This window comes from Peromyscus californicus, unplaced genomic scaffold (assembly GCF_007827085.1).
Source record: "Peromyscus californicus insignis strain IS unplaced genomic scaffold, ASM782708v3 Scaffold_4__1_contigs__length_199733344, whole genome shotgun sequence".
Classification (NCBI taxonomy): domain Eukaryota; kingdom Metazoa; phylum Chordata; class Mammalia; order Rodentia; family Cricetidae; genus Peromyscus; species Peromyscus californicus.
The window spans coordinates 88,725,117-88,749,402 of record NW_026294562.1 but is presented as its reverse complement, the minus strand read 5'-3'; the positions used below and the strand labels follow the sequence as shown (position 1 = coordinate 88,749,402).

The 24,286-nt window shown below is 44.8% G+C and overlaps 1 protein-coding gene across 1 annotated transcript in view; it reads left to right on the top strand.

Moving 5' to 3' along the window:
• Insc (INSC spindle orientation adaptor protein) overlaps positions 1 to 24,286 on the top strand; it is a 112,119-nt gene that overhangs the window by 79,780 nt on the left and 8,053 nt on the right. The window contains exons 8-10 of the mRNA XM_052763368.1: positions 11,253 to 11,424; positions 15,178 to 15,356; positions 23,667 to 23,733. Of these exons, the coding sequence (XP_052619328.1) occupies positions 11,253 to 11,424; positions 15,178 to 15,356; positions 23,667 to 23,733 (418 nt within the window). The remainder of the gene's footprint in view (positions 1 to 11,252; positions 11,425 to 15,177; positions 15,357 to 23,666; positions 23,734 to 24,286) is intronic.

The following is a 24,286-nucleotide window of genomic DNA, read 5'->3' as shown; positions in this document are numbered from 1 at the left end:
ATGTTAACCAGTGTCCACTTCCTCCTTAGAACCTAGAGGATTCAGAGAAGAAAGAAAACACATAGAAAGTTGGGTGTGAATATAGTACTGGTGCTGGGGTAAAGAGAAGCTGTGCCTTAGGGGACCTGACTTGGTGTAGAGGTGATGCTTTTGGCTATCAGTAGTGGGTGGGCTCTCATTTGGCTTCTGAGTGGAGAAGTACTACTGGGAAAGGAGTAGGAGACATGAGGCTTCTGACAGCAAAAGGAAGTGGGAGACTGAGAGCATCCATGCAGAATGGCGTGGAACTGGACCAGGAGGATGCCTTTCCTGTGACATTCTGGTACTGGCAGTGTAGAAGGGACAGAGGGCAGCCCTTAGATCATGGATCAGGAGTCAGCATCTGTCATTCCCTCAGAGTAAGTGGTGGGCTTACTGGTTGCCCACAGAAATGATGAGAGACAGGGAAAGGGGAGGGCTGTGAGACAGGAGAGGAGATTCACAGGCAAAGGGAGACAGGGAGACAGAAAGACCCACGGAGATGACGAATGTGTACCGTTTCCAAAGCGATGCTGGGGTCTCTCCTTAGACTGCTTCAGAAGCACAGATCAAGTTGCTTGTAAATTTATGAGGCAGTCCCCTGCCTCTGACTTACTCAGGCACACACTCATCTTTTACTATGACTTTAAGGTGTGTTTTTCTGATGAGTAATGATTTGGAGCACATTTTCATATCCCTGTTGTCCATTTGGTTGTCTCTATTATGGGTGAAATGTCAGTCTGAGATATTTTCTCATTTAAAAATAGTGCATCGTTTGTCTTGCCTTATTGATTTATAAATTTTAAAATGTATTCTAGACACAAATCCCCTTTCAGATAGAGATAGTGAGAATAAATGTTGTCAGCCTGCGGTTTGCTTTATCATTCTCTTAATGCTGTCATTTAATAAATAGAAATTCTTGATTTTGTTAAGGTCCAGTTTATTGATTTCTTTTGTAGTGAGAGCCATTTCTGTCCATTTAAGAAATCCTTGTTTTCTCCAAAACCATGAGGAGATTCTCTTGTATTTTATTTGGGACTGTCCTTGCTTCATTTCTGTTGCTGTGATAAAAACATCCTGACAAAAAGGAACTTAGGGGAAAAAGGGTTTATTCGAGTTGACAATTTTTAGATTATAGTTGTATCATTGGGGGAGTATTGGTGAAATTATTAAGGCTACTCCACGTAGTTAAAAAGGAGGTTTATTTTGTGGGGTAACTTACAAGTGAAGGGATAGTTTACAGGGTCTGGGAAAGGTGTCGTGCAGTTCAGCGGTGTTCTCTGGAGAACTCTGCTCGGTCTACCTCCAGTGTCCAGGGTCCAGGAACCAAGAGAGCTGGCGCATCCAGATCTCGGGTCTTCAGGGTCCTCTCTTGGCCCCACCTTGTAGACGTGACAGTTCTGAAGCCTTAATGGGGGTTGGAACTTCCAGATCAAAGCTGGAATGGCTACCCACTACAGGGGAAGGGGGCGTGTCACAGTGGCCAGAGCTGGAAGCAGCTGGTCATATCACATCCTCAGTCAAGAGCAGAGCTAGTGCACGAATCCTTGCTTGCTTGCAGCTAGCCTCCTCCTTTATTATGCTGGTCAGGAGTCCCTGCCTAGAGACTGGTGCCACCCCAAATGGGCTAGATCTTCCCAAATCAGTTAACAATCACGACAAATCCCCACAGACACACCCCACAGGCCAGCTTGGTCTAGAAAGTTCCTATTGAGACTCTCTTCCCAGATGGTACTGGGCTGTGTGTAGTTGGCGAAGCTAACATCCCAAGGAGGCTTGTTGTTTTCCTGTTCACAGTTTTGACTTGTAGCTCATTTCACCTGGTTGCAATGTTTAATTTCTCCCCACACAGTTAGTCAGTGGAGCCTACATCATTTATTGAGAAGACTGTCCCTAAGCTGATATACTTTCATGTAAACAAAGTGATGGATAGAATCCTTTTCTGGACCTCATTTTTCTGTTCTATCCGTCTTTTTTGGACCATCCTTATATCAATATAGCACTGAGACCCCAATCTAATACAATTTGGTGTTGAGTTGTAAAAGCCCTCTACCTTTGTTCTTTAATATTATATTGATAATTCTTTGTATTCCTATATTCATTTTTATAACCAACTTGTTAGTTTCTGTAAAATACCCCCTGATACTTAATTAGAAGTTCTTTAAATTTCTATATAAGCTTGACACCTCAAACAATTAAAGTGTTCTGATCAATGAACCTAACAGATCTCTCTCCTTAGTATAGACTGTCTTCAAGGATTTGCCCCTTATACATCTTTTAAATGTTTATTGACAGCTATGTTTTATAGTAATGTAAGTGGTATTTTTAAATGAATATTTTTGAAATGTTGTTGCTAAAACATAGAAAATACACTTTTGCTATTGTATCTAGTGGTTGTGCTAAGTCTACTTACACACTTTAGTAGAACACTGACATGTCACGTTTTTCTGCACAACTGCATCGTGTGTAAAAATGGTATCAAGAATGGCAGGTCTGCTTATTTCAATCACTGTTCTTTCATTTGTGTGATCACATTGGCTAGCACCTTGTTAGATGGAAGTGCTGTTGCTGCTGGATTCCTATGTCTTGCTACTGGTGTCAGAGGAAGACTGATGTATCATTGACTGTTTCGTTGCTGTGTATGATGTATCCTGAGGAAGTAAAGTCAGAAAGCAGGCACACTCTGCAAACTCTGAAGGTTGTGTAAACTTTCTTGTACCACAGTTGTCCCTAGGACACTGGTGTTCAATTCGATGTCTGTTAGACTCACATGAAGAGTTTTTAAAAGACATAAAGGTAGATCATTAAAATCAAATTTCTGGTGTTTAAAATTCAGGTAATACATATTTGAGGCATGATTTCTCTGTGTAGCCCTGACTGTTCTGGAACTCACTCTGTAGACCAGGCTGGTCTCAAACTCAGAGATCTACCTGCCTCTGCTTTCCAAGTGCTGGGATTAAAGACTTGTGCCAGTATGCCTAGCCATTATTATAATGTTTAGTACTTCCCTGGGTCATGGCACCCATCATCTGAGAGTCTCTGACCTAAGCACTTTGGCTGCAGCCCAGGTCCCAGCTGGTTCTCGGTGGGACTTTACTGAAAACTTGACACTTTCACATCAGCACAGGGCTAGTAACACTAATCCAAGGGACAGTCACCCCAAGCCAAATGCCTTCTGAACATCTATTTGAAATGTGCTTTAAGGGAAATCCTCTGCTGACAAAGATTATTTTCTAGTTATACTCCCAAACCATGATGATTTCTCTCAGCTCCTCTCAACCTTCTTTGCTTGTGCATCTTTCTCCCTTGGCCTTCCTGAATTTCCCTCAGAAGGGCCACATAGCCCTTTCTACCCACTCTTCCATTTCTATTGTGATGTCATGTTTGCATTTATCCACTTGTGTTTGAAATAACAGGAGATGTGGGGCTGGAGCCTGGATATGTCGACTTAGGGGAGGATGCTGTTATCTTTTGGAGGCTTGCTTAGCTTCTGTGGCTTTTATTGAGTTGCCATCTCTACCATAACTCTAAAACAAGCACATCTTACAGTCTTCCTGCCTCAGCCTCCTAAGTGCTGGAATGATAGGCATTCACCACCAAGCCCAGCTCCTAAGACTGCTAATTTTCTCCTTCGTGATTCTGTCTACCCAAATATCTAAGACCTACAGGGAAACAGAAGACAAATGAAAAGTTTTATAAGAGGAGCCTTGGCTCACAGGCATAGCTACAACTTTGTCCTGAACATTGTCCAATCTGGTTCCTACTTCGATGTCTACTTCTGACCCACCAGATGCTCTGCCTGGTCCTTGGCTTCCACTTGTTCTTGTTTTTCTCTCCATCCACAATTGAATTTTCCTGACTGATTATATGCTAGATGAACTTGGACCCAGGAACAGGTTTCCAGTCTCTTTGAAATTCTCATTTGTCTTCTGTTTCACTGTAGGTCTTAGATATTTGGGTAGACAGAATCATGAAGGAGAAAATTAGCTGTCTTAGGAGCTGGGCTTGGTGGTGAATGCCTATCATTCCAGCACTTAGGAGGCTGAGGCAGGAAGATTGTAAGTTGAGGCAGAGGCTGGCATGGACTGGATGGGGGGTTTGGCAGGGGAGACAGACAAACAGACTCTGAAGCTCTTGTAATTTTCTCCCATGATCAAGTTTTCCTGCATTTACATAATTCACTGCATTTACGTAAGCCACTAGATAGCTCCTCTGGCATTTGCCGAAAACTAAACACAAAGCAAAAACAAAACATGTGCTCTTACACAAAACTGTGATGGCTGACCAGCTGACCAGTGATGTTTGATGGGTCTTCCCACACAGCCTGCGTTCCTTGAGTGTTTGTGTAACGGCCACTTCTGACACTTTGGGGGGTGGGCAATCAATGGGAGAATGCTACTCATAAATCTGACATAGTTTTCTCACTTTGAATGCCCCAGATGCATGAGTTCCAGAACCCCAGTGAGAATCTACCCATTTGCTAGCTCCCTCTTTGCCAAACTCCAGGACTGTGAGCCCTGCTATCCGGGTGATACCCTAGCCAGACCAACCTCATCCCCACATATACACCCACCAGGAACACCTGATCTCAGGCCCAGGCCTATCCCACTCTGTGTAAGAGCTAATTATCTGTAAGTGCTTCCAGCAGCCATTTCTTTAAGGATGTCAAAGTGCTTTGATTAGACGACTCTCCTGGCACCAACTTTATGACTAAGGGTGGGAAATAGGCAATTAGGGGTTGGAGACTTTCCTGAAATGAGACTAGTGTTAGAAGGAGCTGGCCTCAGGCAGAGTTACTCCCAGGCCATTCATAGGAATGGAGCTGAATGACCTCCACTGACCTAGCCATGGCTTCAGTTCATCTCTTTCTTAAAGGCTCCATGGAGGAAGGAACATTCAGAAACAAGGATCAGAGTTAACGTGCTGTGCTGTGTGGCCTGGGACAGACATCTCCTAGCTTCTCTGTCTGATTCCTCATCATTCCTCCCAGACTGTAGCATGGCTGTTGAATACTGAATCTCAGCTGGGTTTCAAGGACCTAGAGAGAATCCAGTGCTTGGCTTCCCTGAGGCCGCCAAAGTAGAGAGCATGTGCACGTGACTCGGACAGACCATACCAGATGACACATGTAATTGCCATCAAATCAGAGCGGTATGACAGCTGGGAAGACAGAGACGGCTTCTGTCTGGGGAGGCAGGTGACTTGACCTGGGTCTGAAATGGTAGGCAGGAGGGAACTGAGGACAGCACTCCAACTTTGAGTAAATTGGGTTTGAGGAGCTCATGGAATATCCAGACCAATTATTTTTTGGAATTAAATACAAAATGATCCAGTAGGGGTTTGGAAATATAGATGTGCATCTTGGGGGTGGGGGTGGGATAAAGATTTATCCCCGAGAGGCACCAGAGTGAGACATCAAGGCCATGTGGATGTGAGTCCAGTTTGCAGTATGGTACAGAGTGGCAGCAAAAGATGGCGTCTGGCTGAGGGGAAGAGGCAAAGAGAGCGAGCAGAGAAGTGCCGCTGGCTGAGGAGGACGCAGCCCTTGAACTATGCTGGAGTCCTGGGAGAGAAGGCCAAGACAGAAGGAGTGCTCAGCAGGAGGAGTCAAAGGAGAGGGTCTGACCCAAGTCCTCTGTAATCCTCTCCCTCAACACCCTCTTGTGTCTGTTTCTCTCTGCTCTTGTCAGGTCTCTGCCTCTGTCACTTGTTTCAGCGCCATCCCTGTGCTGATGACTAGTTAGGCACAGGTCACAATGCAGATACTCAGTGACTGACAATCATTAGACAGACATACGGTGTAGTGCCAGGCATTGCCGGACTCCGTGCTGAGGGATTCTGGTTATGCATCTTAGTGCTCCCAGTCAGTCATGGATGATACCCAATTAAAAAGTCTTGGTTCTGGATTGTGTGATCAGATGTCCACACAAGTGGGTGGATCCCCTGTCAAGTGCTATGGTTTGTATCCTAAATGCCTCCTTGACAGTCATGCTAGAAGCCTGGGTTGCAAGCCTGTGGTACTAATGGGAGGTGGTGGAACCATTGGACAGTAAGGATTAATGGAAGGAAGCTAGGACATTGACAGTGCCTTTGAAGAAGAAGTTGGAGCTCTGGCTTCTTCTCTGTCTTTACCAGGTAGCTGCCATGAGGTGAACAGGCCTCCTTTGTAACATGCTCCACCATGATGTACTGCACTGTCAGGAGCCTGAAACAAAGAGGCCAAGCAATTAAGGGCCACGAGACTACTGAAACCAGGAGTCCAGATAACCCTGTCCTCTTTGTGCGGTGATTTTCTCAAGTATTTTGTCACAGTGAAGGAAACCTGACTGACACATTATCCAGAGGGCTGAGTTTCTCACTTTTGGAGGAGACTGCAGAAAGGGACCTTGGAGGGAAGCCCCATTAAGAGGCTTTGAGGCACACAGAATTGAGGGACTCCAGGCATCAGGAGTTAACTGCAAGACATAGGTGGGGATAGGATGGAATAATGGCACCACCATGTGGCAGGCACTGCCCATGCAGTCTCCCATTGAATAATTTAAATATTCCTTTAAAGTTAATATTTCAAATACCCATTTTGTAAGAAAAATGGAAGTCACTGATACTGGCATTATTCACCTAAATTTTAGGATACAGTCTCAAAGAGGTAACAAAAATTGTTTAAGTAGTTAAGAGACAGTCAGGATTCAGACAAATAGGTCTGGCCTGCACATTCTGAATTGATGTAAATGGTAAAAAGCTCATAACCCAGTGGCTTGTGGCCCTTGGTGATGAGTTGTGGTGAGTTGGGCTGGATTGGAGCTTTGGAGATGGTGGTGTGTATGGAGACCAATTTGTGTGGCAGCCTGCTAGTGATGGGCTGAGGAAAATCACCAGGCTCAGAACCAAGGGCCAAGGAAATCTGGCTCCTACAAAAAGCCACCAAATATAAAAACAAGCAAGACATATGAACAGGGTCTGCCAACTTATCAAACAAAAAAGCCCAAGCAAACCACACCAAAACAAACCAAAATGGTTTAAAAGGCTCAGTCTCATTAGTATTGATACACACAAGTTAAAATACAGTTTTATGCCTCGTCTTTATTAGCTACTTTTCTGTTGCTGTGATAAGACACCATGACTAAAGAAACTTAGAGAAAAAATTATTTGGTTTTCAGTTCGATAGGGAGAGTCCATAGTGGTGGGCAAGTCACGGCAGCAGGTGGCCAGAACATGAAGCTGGGTATCACGTTTTATCTACATACAGGAAGCAAGGAGAGGAGGAAGTGGGGTGAGACTATAGACCCTCAAAGCCTTCCCCCAGGGATGTAATTCCTCCATCAAGGCCACATCTCCTGAGAGTTCCATACCCACCCTAAACAGCATCACCAACTGAGACCAAGTGACTATTGGGGACATTGCTCATCCAACCATCAAATTACTAAACATTATAAATATAATATGAAAACCAGAAAAGGATGTGACATGAAATACCTTCCTATAGTGTTGGTAAGTTTTACTTGCTACAACTGTAGCTGAAGTTTTCCTGTGTCCCACCCAGTCTACAGTTGCTCAGACTCAAGTAAACACACAGAAGCTTATATTAATTAAAACTGTTTGGCCATTAACTCAGGCTTTCCACTGACTAGCTCTTACACTTAAACTCAGCCCATTTATGTTAATCTATATGTCTCCACGTGTTCTGTGGCTTTACCTGTATGCCATTACATGCTGCTTCCTGGATGGCAGGCTGGCATCTCCTGACTCAGTCTTCCTCTTCCCAGAATTCTCCTTGTATTCTTATCCCACCTATAATTTCTGCCTGGCTACTGGCTAATCAGCATTTTATTAAACCAGTGTACAAAAGCATTATTCCACAGCATACAACAATATGCAAAGCAAATTAGCAGTATTAGTAAAGATGTTCAAATGTTGTGCCCTAAAAATTCTTATGTCAAGACTCCCAGGGAAAATGGCACATACTCAGAAGACTTTTCTAAGAATATTTGTAAGAGCACTTGTCCAATATAGCGAACCTCAAAAGACACTCAAGTGACTATCATTAGGAGAATGTGTGTCTGAATTTACATAGATTTGCACAGTGAAATAACATACAGCCATGAAAACATATGGGTCACAGACATACCTGGTGACAGGAAGGAGTTTTATAAACCCAGGGATGTCTGAGGGAGAAAGAAAATCCCTTTATAGACTATAGCACCATTTACATCAGTTATAAAACCCACAAGGCTTAGTTTATTAGACAGAGAGCTAATAAAAACAAGGGCATCAACAACACAGAACCCAGGGTGAGGTCTTTTCAATGATATGTGTTCACAGAGATGAGATGAAGAAGAAGCCTTAGCTTAATGCCATTTCTAAGATTTTGAATTTCTGAATACTCAGCATACATAGATCTTCCCATGGTTTTCCATTTAATTATTGGAATCCTTTATAAATCATGTTACCCCTTATACATTTATATATTCAATATACTCAAATGTAAACAAATAAGCATATATTCTATATTCTCTTACATAGATGATGTATTTTATGAGTATATATGAATATATGTGCTATATATGTTTGTAATAATTTCTATCATGTGATCCATGTTGAAGGGATGATGTATTTCATAATTCAGAGGCAATCTGAAACACAGTCAACCTATCAGAAGAAAGAAAGACAATGAGCAGTTTGTCCTTTGAATATCCAGGACCCCACAGGTCCTCTGGGAAACCCAGAAGCATCACCTGGGGCCAAGGATCTCTGGAATTGGTGTTGAGTTGGCTTCTGTTCCAATGCTGTCCTTTTTGAGTCTTTGCTCACAGCCTCCTCCTGTTTACAATGTCATCATGTTACTTGCATAAATCTATAATGTACCCTCAAGTTTTAGGTCAAATAGTTTCTGCTATTTATTCCCCATCTTCCCCAAACCCCACTCATTCCAGACATCAAGCAACTCAAAGTGAACTAGCTGTGGTCCTCATGCTTACAAAACAGGGGTCCGGGTAGACACAGGATCAGATAACCACTTCATTGTGTGTTGCTAATACTGGAGTAGCATGAAAGTTTGCTGTGGACCTGTTACCAAGCTGAATCCTGGCCTACCTGTGAATATGGTAGGATAGCTCTGAGAGGGGCACAGGGATTCTCTTTGAAGTAACCCACAGTTAATTAGATGCAACCACAATCCCACTTGGAGACACAACATTCTTTAGCATTAAAATATGAAGACAGCAGAAGTATTCTTGAGCATGGGAGCCCAGAGAGAGCCATCTTCCTAAGCTGGACTGTGGGTATGTTAAGTCAAAGGTGGCTTCCAGAAGAAGTAGAGCATCTTCTGGGAAATCACTCTGCATGATGGTTATTTGTGGCAAGAGTCACTTCCTCTACCATGAGGGCAGCGTTTTTGTAGCACAAGGCCTGGCACTTGGTTTGCACTTACACAGGCCACAGACTGATTGACTTCTGGCCTGGGGAAAGGGGCTCATATTTGAGCCTTGGGTCTCACTGGGTCCTGGGACCACCAGCTCGGATTGTGCTGAGCATCAGGGCAGCATACTTGTTTGAGTCTGGTTGGTGTTCCAAGTGAGTCAGTGACCAGGGTAGCAGTGGCAGCTACAGTCAAGATACATTTGAGGGCACTGGATCGATGGAGATATTTTCCCATTAGGGACCTCATACTTCTTAGCAACACTCTTGACTGATGTTCGAAGGAGGAAAAGGGACGTGAGCCAGTCAATTGAGAGGCTTCTTCCTGTTTCCAGGCCTGCAGCTGCCCTGTGGGCTCAAACGAGGTCTCTCCCCAAGGGCCTGTTAATAAAATACCTGGCTTGAGTCCAGTCCCACCGGGGGCAGGCTGACTGCTGTTTGTTCCTTGTATTAAGCACAGCCAGGTGGGTTTTACTGTGGACTATTCCCTGGGCTCTTGTTTCCACATTTGTCTCCTTTGAGTCTGAAATTGCCAATGGCCTTCACAGCTAATGGACCTTTCAGGTCCCAAGAGCCATTTAAGAGAGGTGCAGGACTGCAGGCGGTAGTGGTAATTAATCAAATGAAAGGCAAGCTCTGGGGGCCCACTAGAGCTAGTAGCAAGAAGCAGGGATGCAGACACCAGTCAAGGCTTCTCCCTATTCCTGCCTTGTCCCTGCCCTACCTCCAGCACTGGTCCTCAGCAGCTTAGCATCCTAGCTCCTGGAAGAGCTGCAGGAACACTGATGGTCTATCTGTGGCAAGATCCTGCTCCTTCTCCCTAAAGCCCATGTGCTGACGCCTGATGGAGGGCAAGTTTTACATTCAGGTGTGACTTCTCAGGGGGAAGTTTAATGTCCCTTTCAAAATGCAGGTGTTGAAGAGCAGACTGTTCAGCTCAAGTTCCAAACCCACAAGTCTGAAAGTTAAGGATCCAGGGCAGGTGCATAATCTTTTCTAAGTTTTTCTTTCTGTCACAGTGGGATGGTTGATGCAGTGATACAGTGACATACACATTCTACCAAGTGTGGAACTTGGCACAGGCACACTATGGGCACTCTAGAAGTGTTTCCTCCTACTGTGCCAAGAGCAGGTCTGGCTGGGGTAGGGCTGGGAAACAAGTCTTTTTCTGGCATCTATGTCCCACGAGACCTTAACTTCTCTGGTTGGGCAGAGAGAGCAAGGCTTCCATGGAGCAAGGCTTCTGTGGGAACACTGGAGGACAAGAGGGGAAAGGAGAGCATTGCGCTCAGCCTGCTGCAAAAGGCAAAGATGGGAGGAGAGAGCCCACACTTCTTGAACTTGTCTTCTCTGTAGGGCATTACCTGTTTTAGCATCTCCTGGCTTCCTGACACCCTGCTTCATGTGAGAGGGAACAGTGTCAGGGATGTAAAGTCACACAGCATGAAAGATGGAGCCTGGCTTAGAGCTCAGGGTCAGAAGACCACTAAGTAACTCTTGTTTCTACTCCATTTTTCAGTGATACATGGCCAAGGTCAGTCCCTAGACACTTGGCTTACTGTCTGCTATCTAGAAAGTCCACCGGAGGTCACTTACCTTTCCTGGGCTCAAAGCAGAGGCATTTAAATGTCTAACTTTGGGTCATTTGGGAAGGGGTTCATCCTCAGGTATCCTCTGACTCCACAAGGAGTGTGAGCTGTCCTCAAAAGTGAAGGTTGATCTTGTAGGATGAGAGGAGCTGGTTCTGCCGCATGACTGTCCTAAGCAGTGGCACCCTCCCTTTCAAGGTACACAGGGAAGTTTTTTCTCTCCATCTGCAGGTGGATGGTATCCTGTGCTTGGCCGACATCTTGACTGATGACAGTCACTCAGAGGCCACTCGAGCTGAGGCTGCAGCTGTGGTGGCCCAAGTTACCTCCCCACATCTGTCCTTCACCCAGCACCTCACTAGCTTCCTGGAAAACATGGAAGAGATTGTGACAGCCCTCATCAGTAAGTTATCCTGGGTTGGGTGGAACCTTTATGTGAGAGGGCCTCAGTACAATCGTCTTCTGGAAGGATCAGGAAGGCCTTCCAACATACTTCTCACTAAACTCACAATCGGTAAAGATCGTCACACTAGTTGAAAGGTCACCATTAATGCATCAGAGGTGGCTTTGAGGAACTTTGTAGTCAAGAGTCTCCTATTGAAACGTGCACAGCTCCTTTAGCATCAACTTAAGAGGAGTTAGGGATCATGTGACCTTTCAGAGGGGGTCAAGAGCCTGGGAGCCCAGAACAAACAGGGACTCAGACTTTGACTTCAATAGGTTTTGTTCCTAAAATTTCAGTCATCACACCCAATGACTGAAGCAGTACTGATTAGCACAAATGACTTCCCAGAGAGAACTAGCTTGCTACAACCTGCTGCAGGAAATCCTACCATTTGGCCTTTCATCATGTGGCCATGAACATATTGACTCTTCTTGGTCCCCCCCATTCAGACCTATGCATGCTTGGCAGGAGAGAGATTCATAGTCCACTAACTAGAATACTCTTTCTCTAGCCTTTCCTTTGCAGAACTGCAGGAACTAGGACTAATCCAGGTAACAGTGTCCAGGAAACTTGTTTGGAGAGGTCTGTATTTCCACCTCCATTCATACCTTTGTTACTCACCATCTTCATAGCTATCCTTTTGGTTCAAAATAAACTGAAAATTAATTAGGACTAGCTCTTAGAGTTGCCATACCAGGCTGGGAATATCTGCAGCTGCCTGGATTTAGAGACAGTGTAGGACACTGGATAGGAGTTGGAACAGCTGTGCTTGGGTTCCAGTTTTTCACTTATCCATCAACAAACAGCTACTGGCCAGCATAGAATTGTGTACAATTGGGCCACTCACTTACCAGGACATCTTGTAAATCTCACTCGACAATTTTCTTCCTATGTACAATGAGGGACTGCAACCCACTTCTCTAAAGAAGCCTTATGGTTCTAGGCTTTTACTGCCAGAAAGAACTTTGCATATAGGAGACATCAGTTACATAGACTTTATGGTTGACCCTGGTCAGATCTCTTATGGGCCAGGTTTGGAGAGATGGGTATGTCGACAGACATCTACATTGATCCAAAGTCAAGAAAACATGGAATCTATAGAAAACCCTGGCTAGAGGGAGCTCAGGAGACCACAAAGCCCAGGGCTTACTCTATTTGAAAGGTGTAGGTCCAGAAAGGGTGAGAACTTTTGTTCAGGCTCAAGAATAGTGTTAGGATCCACCATGCCAGGGGTTTCGTGCTCAGACTCCCACCAGGGCCTGGCAGGAAAGAAACGACTTGAAGGGAGCTAGGTGGAAGAAGAAAACAAGAGGTTCCAGGACCTGCATTCAGTTGAGGAGCACATGCACAGACTGAATGTGGACAGCCTTAGGTGAACTGCGGTTGATTTTTGCCTTGTGGAGAAGGATGACACATTTTAAGATAAGAACTAAATGCCAGACTGTGTAGCTCTCCCAAATAATAAACAAGCCAAAGTGTGTATATCTAAACAGCCCTTCACATTTGTTACCTGCCCATTCCTGTTTCTTTGTCCAGACTGCATTTATCCCTGGAGAAGGAGAGCCTTTGTATTTAACCCCATGAAGATGCACTGTCCAGCCCACTCTCAGAGTCAGCAGATGGGATATATCTTCTGGGAAGGAAGCCAGAGCTCTGTTCTTTGGTGGGAAATAGCCCTCCAATTTCTTGCCATTCCCTGGAAACATTTAAAAATGAGTCACTGGAATCCTCAATTTAATCTCCCTAACACATCCCAGGTGACTCAGACTGTAGCTCCAATAAATGTGCAGCAAAATTAAAAGGCACTTAGATGGCTGTGCTAATAATCGATGTGTCAGCATCACTGGCAAGTACATGAGGATGAGGGGCAGCGTTTATACCTAGGGACGAATCTGGCAGTGGAGTGGTCCCATACCAAAGCCTGGATATAAAGAGGTGAGCTTGGAGGGGGTCAGATGCCCCCAGTGATTTTCCTCAGTCAGGGGATGAGGGGAGCACTGGCTGTGAGGAGCATTTAATTACTTGGCTAATCTGTGGTCCCAGTCCTGGGGGATGAGATCTAGATGTTTGCTGGTCACATCTGGGCTAGTCTACAGGGAACAGAACACCTCAGAGGTGGTAGGCATTACCTCCCCGATAGAACTGAAACCTATGTCTATGGGGCATCACAGAAAATGAGTCAAGAGATTGAAAGAAGAGGCAACCTGAAGTATAGAAAGCATGGGGATTTTGGAATCAGGTTGGCCTAGAGTTGTTCTTTACTAGCTATAAGATCTCAGCAAATCACAGCCTCAGGTATTTAATTTATAGAATCGCAACAAAATTAGATTACTGTAAAGATCACGAGTGAATGATGTGGAAATTTAAAGCAGCTCCTGTCCCAGAGCAAATGCTCAAGAAATTGGACCCGTGGCTGCTCCTGTGGGACTTAACTTCCATACCTGAACGTATCCATTTCTCCCTTGAGAATGGGTCCAAATGCAGTGGCACAGCACAAGGAAGACCTTTGGTGTTTGGCTGATATTCCTGTCCATGCCACTTTGGGGGACCTAGAGCTCCATCTGTGAAGACGCCAGCTGCAGTACCAGAGCTCTGAAGATCGACCAACACGGAGCCTGTCTCATCTTTGCCTCGGAACTTTCTTCCTCTTCTGGAGTGGTTTTCTGAAGTGCAGCCTTCCTTTCTCTGTCTCTGTAGAAGTGTTACATATGGGACAGGGCTTGACCCATCACATCCTGACTGGTAACACAAGTTAGAGCTGAGACTTGGAAGCTTGGGCCATTGGGACAAGCAGCACCATGGACAGAGCCTCTTGTGACTCTTGAGGTGACCATCTGTTTTAAGTTCTGTGATGGCCAAGGGAGCTGTGTTAGGTAATAGAGGGATAGGCACTGTCCTTCTAAAAGGCCTCAGTACAATTATAAATGGCAGGTGGGGACATTCGGTTGGTGCTGGATCGTAACCACTGGACTAAAGAGAGAGCCATGGTACCCAGGAGCTTGTGTAGTACTTCTGTAGCCACATGACCTTTGCCATCTAAGACCAAAAGGAGATACAGAAGGGTGGCTGGAAGGCAGAGTCTCTGCTTTAACTTCAGTCTCTTCCTTCAGGCAAATTTAACATCCTAATGTATATGATTGGAGAGATGGGAACGCCTTCCTGCCTCATGGCCTCTGCACACGCTACTCCTCCCATCTAGAACACATCCTTCCTCCAAATATTTTCATGACTGGCTCCTTTCCTCTCTTGAGGCTTCAGACTTAGAGTCACATTCTTAGAGACATCGTCCTTGTGTGACCCAGTGGATCCTCATTTATTCTCCGCCTTAGCACTTACCTGTTTTCCTTCTCATATTTATCAGAATTGGCAATTATTTACATGAACTCTTAAAGGTTCACTTTCTGTTGTCTGCTAGCAGAGAATTATGTAACACAATGGCAAGGGTGTGACCTGTTTGGTCCATCTTACCATCCCAAGAATCCAAGCACCTAGGGTTCACTCAATAACATACTTACAGGTGAGCAGGAATCACACACAACGGTTCCAATTCCAGTTCTGCTATCGATGCAGATGGCATAGTTCTCTCTTAGTAACTAATTTGTTCATCTCCAAAGAGAGTATCAAGACTCCCAGAGCTATTGTGGGGATCAAGGGAGATCAGTCATGTGCATACCCTTGGCCTTGAACTGTTTCTTCCTTTTCACTATCCAGAACTGTGCCAAGAGGCCTCATCGGGGGAAGTCTTCTTGCTGGCCTCTGCGGCCCTTGCCAACATCACCTTCTTTGACAAAATGGCCTGTGAGATGCTTCTGCAGTTGAATGCCATTCGTGTCCTCCTGGAAGCCTGCAGTGATAAGCAGAGAGTGGACACACCTTATACTCGGGACCAGGTGAGAAGCCTAGGGAGGCCAAGACTTCTACAGTTTACCTCTTGGAGCAGGACAAGCCCACAAATAGTCAGGATGGGAACAGGAAGAGATCATATTCACACAGGCCTAGTGTTTGCCTGATTGATTGGCTTCTGATACTCAGTGCCTATTATAGTTCTAGGTGTTAGTTATGGGGACAAGGATGGAGGGTCTATCCCATATTGGTCTTCATTGTGTGTCTCTTCTTTAGATAGGTGCCTCCTCTTGAACCTCTCTCCCACATGATTTAGGGCACCTTCACCTTCAAGTGCCCTACCCTAGGCTTACTCTGGTCATGTCAGATGAGATCCAGTCAGGACACAATAAGAATAAGGCCTTTGGAGACAGGTGATGATGTGAATTCCGCAGATCTTTGCTGTAAATAATCATGTTACTTTGGGCAATTCATTCTTTCTTCATTTGTAAAATGTGTGTACATAATTACAGAGTCGATGAAGGAATCAGATGAACTAGTGAATGCAGACTCTTAGTGTAGACTCTGGCACAAAGATGCTGTAGAGTGAGTGGATGACCCATTGGAGCTAACACTGTACACAGTACCGAGTGAGAACCTGCCGAGTGCAGCCTCCTTGTGTGTAGAATGTGATGTTGCTTCCAGTGTGAATGGCCCATGACTCTGCAGAGCCCCTTACCTGACTATGAGGAATGGCAGCCCCCCACCCCCATGAAGTCTCACTGAGGGTACCTCATAGGAGTGAGGCTATTGTTAAATAGGAGGCAAGAGGACACTCTCCTTGCATCTGGGTTCAGGAGGGGTTTTCTTTCTGTCCCCCTGCCTGAGCCAGGCACATCTCCTGCTGTCCTCATGATGGCTTCACCTTCTGCCCTGGCTCTGAGCAGCCACTTAGCTAGAGAGAGCATACCCATTAAAGAAACAAATGGCTCTTTGCTATGGCAGAGGGAGGATTAAGGTGATCAGAGGGCTCTCTGTAATGAAGACAAAGAAGATGAATTGGGCTCTGAAGTGCTCACCGCCCCCTGAAATACTTAAGAAATTAAATACCCCGTGAGGCTTCCGGTAATGAGCATGCCAATGACGCCAATGCTGTGCAAAGCTTCCTGGTCTTGGCTATGTATGTACTTAGTGAACCTCTGTTTGGACAGTGAGAACTCCTCCATCATCTAGGCAAGCCAAGCCAAGTCCACTTAATTTGTCAAGCCAAAGCCTCACTGGCAAAGCCCATTCTATGCTCACCCTTGGATATAGACCCAAGAACATAGCCATGGATCTGGGGTTTTCCATCTACTTCTGCTAATCTAGAGGAAGATAGCACAGGTTACATCTGGATATCAGGCATCAAGAAGATTTTCCTAGGCTGGGGATGTAGTATAGTTGGTGGAATGTTTGCCTCCCATACACAAAGCCTTGAGTTTGACTCCCACAACTGGGCACAGTGGTGCATGCCTGTAACTTCAGCCCTTGGGAAGTAGAGGTAGGAGGATCAGAAGTTCAAGGTCACCCTCAGCTACTTACAGGGTTTCAAGCCAACCTAAGACCATATCTTAAAAAGAATAAAAGATAAAAAAAAAAATTTAAAAAGTAAAAGAAGACCCTATTCAACTAACAGTCTTTATGGTCCCATGATTTCACACCCATGGGGTGTTATACAGAGGCTATGCTGTGCAGGGAGCTAACCACAGACACAATAGGGCAGCAGGGAAGGACAGCCTCTAAGGCCTTGCACAAGCAGCATCTATCACCTCTGAAGTGGAGGGTATTTACAACAGAAATGTGATGAACCTGTCTGTGAATTGCTTTCACAGAGGTAGATGCTGCCTACATTTCCGTAGACATTCGTAGTCTGTTTGGTACTTTAGAGAGGCCACATTTTATATTGTTTCTGTGACTTCAGTATCTATGCTACTTATCAGAAATCCGTTGATCAGAAATGCAAAATACTGGGAGTTGTAATAGTGACTCGTGTCTCAAAAGCCCTCTGTAGTTTCTAAGTTTCTGCCATGTGTGTAAATAAGAGTAAAAGCAACACAAGTTTTGGGCTTAGGTGCACTTGAGCTCAGATCCTGTCTCTGTTGTTTCCTAGCTCTGTGACCTTGGACCAATCTCTTAATCTCTCTAAGCCACAATTTTCTCACCTATATAATGGAGATAATAACATTTCTTCTCTCCTCTGGCCCTTATATAATTAAATGGGATGGTGTTCATAAAGCATTTAGAACCGAAGTGGGTACTCAGTAGTGAGTGGGGTAGGTAACTACTATAGGATAGACTGGGATGGTCTAGATGGAGATGCCTAATTTAGGGCAGGAATAGGGGGCTAGGAAATACAGTTAATGCAGTGGGGAATGTTGTATGGTGTGAAGTAGTGGGTGGCATGTATGGCTTCAGGTTGTGTGTGGACACACGCTAGGGGTGTGTGTGTGTGTGTGTGTGTGTGTGTGTGTAAGGTTGAAAAGTACTATAAGCTAGATGGAGCTGGGGAGATGGTTCACTTGGTAAACTGCTTGTTGCCCAAGTGTGAGAACCTGATTCAAATCTGTAGAACCCACGTAAAAGCTGAGCAAAGATGCATACACCTGCAGTTTTGGTGCTGGAAGGAGGAGGAGACAAGTGGGTCCATGGAGCCCCTAGGTTCAGGGCAGACCACTCAATATACACAGGTGGAGAATGATCGATCTCTGGCTTCTACATGCATGCATACATACATGAGCACACATATCATAGGAGAGAGTGCGCATGCGTGTGAGAGAGAGGAGAGAGAGAGAGAGAGAGAGAGAGAGAGAGAGAGAGAGAGAGAGGAAAAAGAAGAAAGAGGAGGAGGAGGAGGAGGGGGAGGAGGGAGGAGATTCCAGAGCCATGCTTGACATTGTTGGCTAGCTTCTGATTAAAGAGTAATGTTAATTACAGTTTTATGAACATTGGCTTTTTTTTTTTTCTGAATCCCTGGGCAACATAGAAGTACCCATGATTCGCTGTTGGATGTATACCAGGTGTTCTATGTCATCAGGTCTGTCAGGCCAGACCACCTGTCTCTGATGAGTGTTCTGGACATACTTCTCTTGTCTTCCATGCACTGTAATCTTCAGGGTTATCCTACAGCACAGCAGGTGAGGAGGGATGCTGCTGGAGTCAAGGTGTAGTCAGAGTGACTGCTAAGAGTGCTAGGGATGTGACACAGCCTAGGCTGTGACGTCATGTCTGTCTGTAAGCAAGGATTTCTGGACCACCTGTTCTAGGGGAGCCCAAGATGATCATTTTTCCTGTGTGTGCTGCTATCAGAAGAAAAACCAACCCACTTCCTACCAACTAGAAACATTTTATTTTTGAACTAGTGACATGGGGACCCCCTGTTGGTCTGGGTTAATTTGCTGTCTACTTCAGTTTTCCTCAGGTCTTTGTTTGCCAACTGAAAGATGATTTCAGAATGCCACAGAAGGCATTGGTTGTTTTCTAGCTAGGAAGGGCTCTGCCTTAGTTTCCTGTTGCTGTGGTAAAACACCATTACTGAGGCAATCTGTGAAAGAAAGAGTTTCTTTGAGGCTTATAGTTTCAGAGAATTAGAGTCCATGACCATCATGGCAGGGAACATGGCAGCAGGCAGACAGGCAGGCCTGGTGCTGGAGCAGTAGCCGAGAGCTCACATCTTTATCGATAAGCGTGAGGCAGAGAGAGCTAAATGGGAATAGTGTAGGCTTTTGAAACCACGAAGCCCACCCCAGTGACATACCTCCTCCAACAAGACCACATATCTATCCTACCTATTCCTTCTCAAATAGTTCCACCAACTGGGGACCAAGTCTTCAAAGAGATGAATGGGGATCATACTCATTTGAACCACCACAGGGTCCTCCAAATATGAAACCTTTCATTCCCTTGAGGTGATCTCCATTCCCAGATCTCTTGGTAACATCAGTGTTCAGCCCCTTCATGTGGCTGTCACATTGCTAGTGTTCCTTGAATAAATCATTCAAGGTCTGGGTCCTTTCAGGCCCTGCGTCTTAGAGGCATGCTGTGTTTGGTTTGGTTTGTTGGTTTGTTTTTTGTGAAGACAGGGTTTCTCTGTGTAGCCCTGGCTGTCCTGGAACTCACTTTGTAGACCAGGCTGGCCTCAGACTCAGAGATCTGCCTGCCTCCGCCTCCCCAGTGCTGGGGTTAAAGGCGTGCAGCACCACCCCCCAGCTATGTTTGTTTAATTTAACAAGTGTTCTGGGTGATTGATAAGACACTGTGAATGCTTATAATAGTTTTATGACTTATTTTTCTCTACCGTGCTCTCCTGTGGTGCTTATACCAAGTGATACTCCACAGAGATGCCCATTCCTATTCCCCCAAATCAATGAATAACTTATTGTACATAGCAAAAGGGATTTTTGCACAAAGTGATTAATTAAGGCTCTTAACCTAGGAATTTCATCCAGGTGGGTCCAATGTAATGACACATGCTTTTATGTGAGGAGTGAGGAGGACCAGAATCAGAGAAAATGGCTAGGGTTTCATTATTGACAGTTCTTTTTCTCTCATTTTGGACAATGAATGTTGTGGGCTGAGTGGAAAGAGTTAGATGGAAAAGTTGGGTTGAAGATGTAGTCCCCAAATTGAAGGATATATAAAGTACACAACCTTTTAAAAAAATAATTGTTTGTTTATTTATCCATTTACTTAAATATGTGGGGGTATAGACATGTGTGTGCAGATACATGTACCTGTGTGCGCAATTGTGGACTCTCTCCTTTAACCTGGGGCTTTCTCAACTTGTCATTTGGATGCTGGAGTCCAGACTGTGGCAGCACTAAACCATCTCCCCAGATCAGGTAAAAGAGTAAGTCCATGCTACACAGATTACAGTTCATCTGGTTCTCCCCCGGAACCCCCAGAATTAACGTGTGTGTGAAGCCCCTAGAATTAACATGTGTGTGTTCGCGTGTGTGCACCTTAATCAAATATGATCTGTTTAAAACTTCAGAGCTCCAGCATTGCAAGATAATAAAATTGTTTTAGGTTACTAAGTTTGCAGTAATCTGTTACAGCAGCAATAGGAAACATATACCCTTTCATTAACCAAGGCACAGAAGGTTGGGTACCATTGCTAGAGTCATGTGGATAACAAGAGATGGAGCCAGGATCTGAGCCTACACTACCTCTCATCTAGGGTATTTCTTGAGGCCAATGTCCTCCGTGCTCACCAGGTAACTACAGAGGGATCATGAAAAGCAGGCCTTGATTTTTGCATCAGTTGAGTAAGTCTGGGCCAGGAGAAACTGTGGATCTGGCTCTCGCATTCCGTATCCTGACAGCATTGTTAGCTTGCTTCCAGCCAGGTAAACCAGCTGTCCTTAAAACTGCAGTTGTGGGGCTAACTGCTAGGTGAAAACATTGGATTCTCTCCCCTCTCTCTCACATTGCATACAAGTGTGTTTCAAAAGGGAGACTCCAAGCAGGGTATAATTGGCATTTATTCAAATTGTGCTTAATTGATTACTTCATCTGCACCTCAGAAAACCACATGGGGTACAGGCTCTGTAAGGAGGAAGTAATTTTCATTAACAGGATCTAAATTAGTCCAACACAAAGACCTACCTGGTGCCTGTGACTCAGCTAATGATTGCCATATAATGAAGCCGCTGCTGAAGACAAAGCTTTTATTCCGCTTCCTCCCTTCCTCGTTCCCTCTCTTCCTTCCTTTTTTCATGAATGTACAGGTTAAATGAGAGTCTGTATTCAGAAATGTCTGTCTGCTGAAGGGTGGGGCATGGCAGCCCCTGTGTGGTCAGAACAGGCTGTGCTCTTGGTGTTACTAACAGCCCAAAGATAGCCGGACGCACTGCAATCTGACAGACTGGCAGACCCCTGTGTCTCTCTTGTGACTGTGCACCTTATGGTTCTTGGGGAACCTTCCATTTGAGGGCTGCATCTATAACCTATCTTTTCTCTCTAACGTCTTCCACTGAGCCCACAAATACTCCCTATTCTTAAATAGGAGAAAAAGAACTTTCAATATGTACTTACCACTCCTTTCATGAAACCCTGGGCATTGCAGTTGACTTCAGAATAAGATTTTTGAGGTGTTTCCCTGCACTCTCCCAATATCTCACTCTAGTCATTACTTACCCATCCAGCTTCTGACCAGTTCTGAGTGGGGAGGGACTGATGCGTAGATCTGTCTGCATAGTCAACATGTGTTGAGAAGGAGGGAGAGATAGGTATTCTATTTTTATGACACTTTTTCTGTTCTGTTTAAGAGATCTTTTAGATGGTTTATTATGGACAGCAATATACTAACATTAAACCAGTGAAAATTCAGTGAATGCTCTTTCTTGGCAAACCTTGCGTACCATTCATGCTTAGGATTGAAGCTTCCTGTGCTATCCTCTGTACACTATCACTGCCATCTCAGAGTTGGAGCATGGCTCCTGCTCAGACCATCCCACCAGCTTGAAAGGAGCTGTCTGGGGAATGGGCTCACACCTGGAAGAAATACTATTTTTATTTTACTATTTATTTTGATTGCCATCTGCATGCTCTCTGCTTCTGTAGAGACAGGCATATTTTCACCATGTGGTTTCTTTTAGGAACACTATTACAGGCTATCTCTGTTGATAGTACCCACACTTCCATCCTCAGCTTGTTGTGGAATATCATTTTAAGATGTGTTACATTAATTTGTGCTGTGGAACATTTGTTTGATTATGCAAAGATGTGTTGCATTCTTTTATGTTGCATTTGTTCAACTCTATGAAGCTCTGCAATTTTGCCTGTCTAAAACACCTGATTGGTCTAATAAAGAGCTGAATGGCCAATAGCAAAGCAGGAGAAAGGATAGGTGGGGCTGGTAGGTAGAGAGCATAAATAGAAGGGAAAAAAAGATCAAGGAGCAAGAAAAAAAGAGGAGTATACTAGGTGCCAGCCATCTATCCAGCCATGGAGTAAGAATGAAAATAAGACACACAGGGGTAAGAAAAGGAAAAAACTAAGAGGCAAAAGGTAAATGGGATATTTAAGAAAAGCTGGCTAGTAACAAGCCAAGATAAGGCCAGGCATTGTTAAGTAATAATAAGTTTCTGTGTGTATTTATTTGGGAGCTGGGTGGTGGGGCCCCAAAGAGTAAAAGAACCAAAGAGTAAAAACAACCAACAACATTAGCTTGTTTATTTTTTTTTATTTTTTACATCATTTATTGTAGCTAGAGTTTTCCTGCCTGACCCACAGTCAGGACAAATCTCTCTCACCTGCCAGTCCCACAGCTACTCAAACCCAACCAAATAAACACAGAGACTTATATTGGTTACAAACTGTATGGCCATGGCAGGCTTCTTGCTAACTGTTCTTACAGCTTAAATTAATCCATTTCCATTAATCTATACCTTGCCACATGGCTCGTGGCTTACCGGCATCTTCACAAGCTGTTTGTCATCGTGGCGGCTGGCAGTGTCTCTCTGACTCAGCCTTCCACTTCCCAGCTTTATTCTCCTCCTTGCCTCGCCTATACTTCCTGTCTGGCCACTGGCCAATCAGTGATTTATTTATTGACCAATCAGCAACACACTTGACATACAGACCATCTCACAGCAATTTATAGTTTGGGTCTCTTGCTGGAAATTCCTTATTCCATTTTTGTGCAGTGAGACCCCTTTATCGTGACATGGGGGACTAGGGTGTGTTAAAGCCTGTAACTATAACCTACCCGACTGTAACCAATCCTGGATATCCATTGAATATCAGTGTCTTATCACTAATGACAAAGTCCTCCAGTGGTGATCTGTAATTGAGGCTTGTAGACCACAGACTTGTAAAGTGTGGCTAAGTTAAACTTTCTCATCAGAATCTACCTTTCGTGCATGCTCTCTTGCCTCGAGCTGAGCCTTTTTTCATTTCACCTTGTAGGTCAGTATCAGGAAAGGAAATTGATGTAGGTGAACCTAATTAAAGGTGCATCAAAGAGTCAGGAGACCAAACCAGAACAGAAGACATAAGGGGCCAGGAACCTGCCAATTTTGTCTGGATTTTAGGGGTTAGGCTAAGAGGGTTCCCACAGTCAAACAGCTAGGTCTCAACTTCATCCCCTATGAGGCTGTTGTCTGCTGGGGGCAACCATTTCAGAGCCACCCACTGATGAATGGGCACCAGCCATTGGAACTTACATCTGGGTGGCAGGAGCCCATGAGAATGGAAGACAATACCATGAAAAGATGGGCAGATGTACAGTAGGGAGCCAGGCTGGAGGAACACTCTGCAGCCCCCAGCTGACCTGCCTTCAGAGAGTACCCTGGGAATTGTGCATGTGTGTTTTACAGTTTCTCAATTCCATTTTCCAGATTGTGACCATCTTGGCAAACATGTCTGTGCTGGAGCAGTGTGCCTCCGACATCATTCAGGAGAATGGTATGTCTAGGCATGCCCTGTGGATTATCAGGGTATATAGCGCCACATGCCTCATGCTTGTGTAAATCCTATATGCAGATAGATAAATATACATACATTTCTATGTCTGTATGAGCATATATACACACACAAATACATGAATGTGCATGCACGAGCACACACATAAACACACAGAATTCTGTGTATAACCTGGTCAAAATGAAATGCTAGTTTGCCTTCATAAGCTTAAATTCTAGTGGGAGACAGAAAACAAAAAAAGATAATGCTAGGTCATGATAGTGGCATGAGGACAAAAAGGCAGTGAGGGGGGTAAGATTGTCCCCAAGTGAGGAGATAATGCTATTTATTCACATTATTGCATTTGGCCTCCATGGAAAGCTAATGTATGGGAAGGAGTGGAGGTAAGGAGGAGGAGAGGGCAGCTGGGCTGCCCCCACCACTCTCCGAGGGAATCTCCCTTCCAACTGGCCCTCTGTTCTACCTTATGTGTTCATGGTCAAGGAGAGTTGGAACCTGGGCTTGTCAGCCTGAAGGCTGATGTAAGCAGTTTCTG